The sequence below is a fragment of the Mastomys coucha genome, unplaced genomic scaffold, assembly GCF_008632895.1.
Source record: "Mastomys coucha isolate ucsf_1 unplaced genomic scaffold, UCSF_Mcou_1 pScaffold9, whole genome shotgun sequence".
NCBI classification, from domain to species: Eukaryota; Metazoa; Chordata; class Mammalia; order Rodentia; family Muridae; genus Mastomys; species Mastomys coucha.
In genome coordinates this window covers 38,550,966-38,557,989 of record NW_022196915.1, presented here as the reverse complement: position 1 = coordinate 38,557,989, position 7,024 = coordinate 38,550,966, and the positions used below count along the sequence as shown (strand labels likewise).

The 7,024-nt window shown below is 39.0% G+C and overlaps 1 protein-coding gene across 12 annotated transcripts in view; it reads left to right on the top strand.

Annotated features, from left to right (window-relative positions):
- Positions 1-4,245, top strand: part of Hnrnpc (heterogeneous nuclear ribonucleoprotein C) — a 29,912-nt gene extending 25,667 nt beyond the window's left edge. For 6 of the 12 annotated variants that reach the window (XM_031361322.1, XM_031361316.1, XM_031361321.1 and 3 more), the window contains 4 exons: positions 1,572-1,732; positions 2,884-2,997; positions 3,174-3,355; positions 3,455-4,245. In XM_031361322.1, coding sequence (XP_031217182.1) covers positions 1,572-1,732; positions 2,884-2,997; positions 3,174-3,355; positions 3,455-3,535 — 538 coding nt within the window. In that variant the 3' untranslated portion in view covers positions 3,536-4,245. The remainder of the gene's footprint in view (positions 1-1,571; positions 1,733-2,883; positions 2,998-3,173; positions 3,356-3,454) is intronic. The other 6 variants (XM_031361325.1, XM_031361318.1, XM_031361326.1 and 3 more) reach the window with 2 other exon arrangements.
- The last annotated feature ends 2,779 nt before the right edge of the window (positions 4,246-7,024 follow it).

The window sequence follows — 7,024 nt, the reverse complement described above, 5'->3', positions numbered from 1 at the left end:
CTCGAACTCAGTCTGTAGATCAGGCTGGCTTTGAACTCAGAAATCCTCCTGCCTTTGCCTCCCAAGTGCTGGGATTATATGTATGCGCCACCACCGCCCGGATGAGACTCAGTTTCTAAAGTCTAGCAAACTTAGCAGCAAATACTGGTCTAAAATTACAGTTTCTGCAACAAAGGACCTTAAGTTTTTATTTCTTGGCTTGTATGCACTAAAGTGGTTATACGGAAAGAGATCATTAATAGACCCTTTGGGAGGTTTTTTTCTGATCATACACTGCTGGTATATATGTGGACTGGCACATTTAGGAAATGAAAACGTTATTTCCAAATAAGAAATTAGACAGTTTCAGTCCAGGATAGTTCATATTAAGAGTGAATAGCATACTTTTAAAACTTACGGATCTGTTTTTCAGTTCTGTTCAGTTTTGGAGGGAGGGGGGAGTGAGCGTTAGGAGGAGCACATGCTGGCTGTCCTAGAACTTGTGTAGGAACTTACTGCTAATTCATTGTGTATGAGGACCTTTCTAGGTATTCTCAGGCAGCTTATTTATTATAACTCGAAAGAAGTAGCTAGCAAACTCTTCCTTCTATCACAGAAATTGAGACTGGAATGGGAACAAAATTGGTTAAATATGGTAGAGCTGGAGAAAATAACAAGTAACACTTAATTTTTCAATTTACAAAAATAAATTCAAAATAAAACTTTTAAAAATTAACCTTGGTTCCACCAAGATGGCTCAGCGGGTAAAAGGTTCCTTCCACCAAATATGATGGGTCATATTTACTTCCCAGGGTTCCATGGAAAGAATGAATTCCCACAAATTATTCTGACTGGCCTGGAGTATAGCATAGCATTCATGCCCCTAGACATAAACCGAAACAAACGTGTAGTAAAGTGTTTCCATAATTATGGTACAACTCTTATGTTTGTAGAATGGGAGTAATGTCGGGTTGCCTTTTGGATTTCTTATCACACAAATTCAGGTCACAAGCTTGGCAGCAAGCACCTTTATGTACAGCTGTCTCATTTATTTTCCTTTATATAATTTTTAAATTAAAGTAGGTGAAAAGAAGCGGGGCGGTGGTGGCGCACGCCTTTAATCCCAGCACTTGGGAGGCAGAGGCAGGCGGATTTCTGAGTTCGAGGCCAGCCTGGTCTCCAGAGTGAGTTCCAGCACAGCCAGGGCTATACAGAGAAACCCTGTCTCGAAAAAAAAACCAAAAAAAAAAAAAGAAGCTCAGTGGTGGTGGCTCATCTTTATCACTAGTATCAGTGGTGTGTTTGAATAATAATCTAGAACTTGAATAAAATAACCTTTTTGTTATAGGTGACTGTGTTTGAGTGAAGGTAAAAAGCAATTCTAAGCTAAGTTACACTCTTGAAGTTCGGTAAAAGTTTAGTCAAGCCTATCATTTAGTGTATGTGTGAGGGGTAGTCTTTCCCCTTGTAGCATTTTTCATCACATGAGTTTTGAATAACATCAAAAGGAAAAGTGACTTAAACCAGTAATTCTGTTGTTAGGCTCTTGTTTCTTAGTTAATTTTCACTTTGAAGAATTATTTCTTTAACAGGATGTACAGTTACCCAGCACGTGTTCCTCCTCCTCCTCCTATTGCTCGAGCTGTGGTGCCTTCCAAACGCCAGCGTGTGTCTGGAAACACATCACGAAGGGGGAAAAGTGGATTCAATTCGAAGAGTGGCCAACGGGGATCTTCTTCCAAGTCTGGAAAGTGTACGTTGTTTGTTTGTTTGTTTGTTTGTTTTTACGCAGCACACGCTACCTAACAAGTAGTGGGTTGTTTTTTTGTTTTTTTTTTCTCTGCCTTGTGTTGAGTCCAGAGATGGTGTTGATTCTTCTGAAGGTGTAGTTGCAGGTGTGAGATAACCTGATTTGGGTGTTGAGAACTGAACTTCCTGAGAACAGTAAACTAGCAAATACAAACACTTAGCTACCTCTCCTCCCCCTGTGCTTGAGAAATTACTAGCATTGACATAACTTGAATCTGGGTGATGTCCAGTTGGTAAAGTTCCTGCTTCAAGGGCAAGGACCTCAGTTTGTATCCCAACCATTTATATAAAGCTAAGCATCTTAGATGTCTTTAATTTTAACTCTTAGGAGGCTGAGACATGAGCAGCCTTGCCTGTCACCTAACTTTGCAAAATCACACAGATCAACACTGATCTTAACCTCTTAAACACTACCTATATACCCTGTAATAGAGAGCAAAGCAACACTTGGCATTGGCCTCAGTTTACCCAAGATCACAAACCAGGGGAGTGGGGAAAGAGTATTGTTTAAGGATTACAGTCTGCATCCTATACTTAATAGCTTGGTTAATTTTTAAATGTTTATGTTAAAGAACTAAATTTAGCTATCACATACATTTTGTCAGTTTTCTGTATTGATGGACATAATTGAAGTATGTCAGCAAACTATTGAAAGCTGATAAAGCACTGCAGCTATGCTGCAGTATCTTAGTTGAAATTCTCAGAGCTTAAGCTGAGCTAATGTCAGTGCCCCTGAGGAGAAATGGGTGTGTAGACAGGACACTGAAAGCCTGACCTCTGTCTTCCCTGGGTGTGCATTCCACTTTCATGAACATGGGAACATACATAAAGATAAAGACAACTTAGAGTTGCCAAAATATAATGGTATTTTTGTTAGGAAAATGCATATTAAAGTGATACTGTGTAAGGCATATAGCTTTTAAAATTTTAAGTCATTTACTGACTAAAGATAATGGTCTCCATTAGTTACTGTTGCAGTGGGTACCTCTGTATTCTTTCAGTTTTTGAGTTGTTACTAGAGAACTGTAAGGCCCAGTACATTTTCAGTAACTGGTAAATGTTTTATTCTAGTCTAACATTGTAGTTCTGTTACAGTGAAAGGTGATGACCTTCAGGCCATTAAAAAGGAGCTGACTCAGATAAAACAAAAAGTGGATTCTCTTCTGGAAAGCCTGGAAAAAATTGAAAAAGAACAAAGCAAACAAGCAGGTAATAGTCTTTTAAATTATTTCAGTTAAATTTGGGTTATCTTCCTAAGGTAGTTTAGTGTATATGCAAATTGGGCTGTTGGGGGGGGGCATTAATTTGTTTGGATTAATTTGTTTGTTCTTTGATGATTAATGGGAATTGTCTATATCCCGTGGGCAACACTTGCCCCTGGACAGACGTGTCCTTCTCATCCCCAGTAGAGATGAAGAATGAAAAGTCTGAAGAGGAGCAGAGCAGTGCCTCTGTGAAGAAAGATGAGACTAATGTGAAGATGGAGTCTGAGGCAGGTGCAGATGACTCTGCTGAGGAGGGTGACCTGCTGGATGATGACGATAATGAAGATCGGGGGGATGACCAGGTGATTACACCTTTGGAAAAAAGAAAGTTGGGAGGACTGGAGTCTAACTCTAACTTATTTGTTATCTCTAACTCTACCTTATTTGTCTATTTCTCACAGCTGGAGTTGAAGGATGACGAAAAAGAGCCTGAGGAAGGAGAAGATGACAGAGACAGCGCCAATGGGGAGGATGACTCTTAAGCACATAGTAGAGCTTAGAAATCTTATCCCATTATTCATTTAACTAGGCGCTTGTGAGAGATCAAAGCAACACCAGATCGTCTCCCCTAGAATCTTCTGCACATTCTCACTGTTTTCCTTCCTTATCCTTCCTGTGTTCATTAATTCATAATTGCCCTGCGCCTAGTTACATTTTCACTTCCTTTGATGCTCCTTAGTAGTTTCGTTAAGTGTTTTGCTTTAATTTTGATACCTCTTTGACTTAACAATAAAAAGTTGTATGGTTTTTATCAACTGTCTCCAAAATAATCTCTTGTTATGCAGGGAGTACAGTTCTTCCCATTCATGATTTCAGTAGTTGCTTCCCTAACTGCAGAGGCATCTCATTTACTTGTATTCCCGAGAGCAGCTTTGCATTAGAGGTGTGTGTCACATGAGTGGGACTGTTACAACACGAATGTAACCATGTATTTTTGTGAATGGGAGTTGGCATGTCAAATGCATCTTACAGGAAAATAGTGTAATAGTCTTAATATTTGTTTTCTAAAGTTATACCATGGGTTATTTTTGTGAACAGCCTGATGTTTGGGATCTTTTTCTCAAAAATAAACAGTTCCTTATTAAACCGGGAATTTGAAGGAAAGAAAATTTTTTAATTACAATTATTTACTTAATTTTTTATATAGCCTCCACAATCATTAGGTTGTATTAAATAAAATTTTCTTGAGTTACCATCATGCATACAATAAGTCATTTTGAGACCAATGTTAATTTTAAATATTTTTGACATGGAGTGCTTGAATATTGGCAGTTATTAATTAAAACCCAGGTTCCTTTATTTCCTGTGCCTCAAAAGTTTCAAAATAGGAAAGCTTTTGCCTTTCCTATTTTTATAAGGCATTTACCTTAGTCCCTAAGAACTGTGATGAGAGTTAAAATTATCCATGTGAAGTACTCTTAGATTTTACCCCTTTTCCTTATTTGTTTGAGTCAACTTGGAACATTTTTGCTGCATAAGACCAGCATAAGGCTAAAGGTATAGACAGGTTTGAGGGCTTGTTTATTTATTTTTGTATAGTAGGCTATAAAAATCTTTTATCCACACAGACTTTCTATTTCTCAGAGATCTTGTTCCTGTATATATAACGTACAGTGCAAGTTTATGCGTTCATATTATGCATTGTAGGCCAAAGTTCCTTTTATATGTAACCAATGATAAAACAGTAGAGGCTGGTCAGGGGCTACCCTTGGCTCTAGTGTGCAAATATAAAAATGGATTTTATTGTGACCCCACATTTACCAACCCACCCCCTCAATCTTGATATTGTCTTGGGTTTTAACTCTTTAATTTGAGGAATTGGCTAGATTATCAGAGGTTCAAGATGCTAATAAATAATACCTGTTTAAATATGCTGTTAGAAGCTGGTGTATACAAGATGCTGGGGCGGATTCAATAAGTTCAGAATTGAGTACTTTCTAGTACTGGGTTATTGTATTTATTCAGGTGACTGTCCACCCCCGCCCCAAATCAGTTATGAAGTTTGAGAATAACTAGAGAATGTGGTTCTGCCCCTCACACATAGCTGATATACACGTCAGCTATGAAGAATCAGGATCCTCAATCTTCATAGAAACACTGACATGCCGATGCTTACTGTAGCTAGAAGAGGGTGTCGTCCAGGCCCTCAAATTGTTGGTGCCTGTGCTTTGGATCAGGTGTTTTGGTTATTTTACCTGAATAAATAGATTGTTTTTATTTTTGTTTTCTTCGAGACAGGGTTTCTCTGTATGGTCCTGGCTGTCCTGGGACTCACTCTGTAGACCAGGCTGGCCTCGAATTCAGAAATCTACCTGTCTGCCTTCCAAGTGCTGGGATTAAAGGTGTGCACCATCACTGCCATTGTGTTTATACATGGTGTTCACAGGTGGCAGAAGAGGTCATCAAATCTGAACTGGAGCTATACAAATGATTGCTGGGAATCATTGAGCTATCTCTGAAGCCTATTTCTACCCAGTAGAGTTAGATAAGATATATGAACTGTGTTCAGAGTTATAACCCACTAAATCCGTTTGCTTTATAGAATATGTATTGGAGCTTGCATGGATAGAGGTATGTGTGTTGTTCTTATATCCAATCAGGCTTGTCAGGTTTTCTAAAAAGTTTTTCGGAGCCAGGCATTGTGGCAGAAGGCTGTGATTTATGCAGATGTAGGTAGATCTCTTGAGTTTGAGGCTAGCCTGGTCCATAAAGGACAGGACAGGTTGTTAGGCAGAGAAACCCTGTCTTGAGAACATTGTGGAGATTTAGTTGGTATACTCTAGTGTTTACCTATGTTACTCCCCAATGTTATTTCTAACACTATATTATGCAAGTTTACTTAAGGTAAATGTGATGTCTATATGCGTGGTTAATAAAAATGTTTAGAGTGGTTGGATGGTTCTCCCTGGGAAAGCTGGTTAACATACTCCATACCAGTTAAAGCAATGTTATTTTCAAGTTTTAATTCCACCTTGATCAAAGCTAATTTTCCAAGTGGGCAAAACCAACTTTGAAGGAAGACAGGTGGGTTATGGTCATAGGGCTAGGAAAGGAAATAGGACTTCTATAGTTGTGCCTTTGTGAATTTGATCTCGGTAAGAGATTAGTAACATTTGCACAACTTGCAGTCACACCAAAGTAGTGACTATCCACTTTGACAGCTGAGTAAAGGGTCTTATTTCTCCCACAATATGATTGAATTTTGAGATGTACCAGTGTGACAGAATCAGATTTAAAGTTAGTTGTGTATAGTTACTTCATGGTACTTGTGAAATTCCAAAACAAGTGTTTTTTTTTTTTTTTAATAGGTTTATTATTTTAAATAAGTACACTGTAGCACTGGCTGTCCTCAAATTCACCTGCTTCTGCCTCCCAAGTACTGGGATTAAAGCCTGTGCCACTACTTCCCTGCTACTCTCAAATTTAATGACCCAGTTCCATTCATTCCTTTGATGAAATGCGGTGGTGGTGCCTGCCTTTAATCTTAGGGAAGCAGAGGCAGCAGTTCAAGGCCAGCCTGGTCTACAGAGTTCCAAAACAATCAGGGCCACACAGAAACGTTGTCTAGGGCTGGTGAGATGGCTCAGTGGGTAAGAGCACTGACTGCTCTTCCAAAGGTCCTGAGTTCAAATCCCAGCAACCACATGGTGGCTCACAACCATCTGTAATGAGATCTGATGCCCTCTTCTGGTGCGTCTGAAGACAGCTACTGTGTACTTATTTACAATAATCTTTGGGCAGGAGAGAGCAGAGGTCCTAAAGCCAACTATCTGTACATCTACAGTGTATACTCATATACATAAAATAAATAAATCTTTAAAAAAAAAAAAAAAGAAAACCTTGTCTAGAAAAACAAAAAGCCGGGCGGTGGTGGTGCACACCTTTAATCCCAGCACTTGGGAGGCAGAGGCAGGAGGCAGAGCCACGGTTACACAGAGAAACCCTGTCTCAAAAAACCAAAAAAAAAAAAA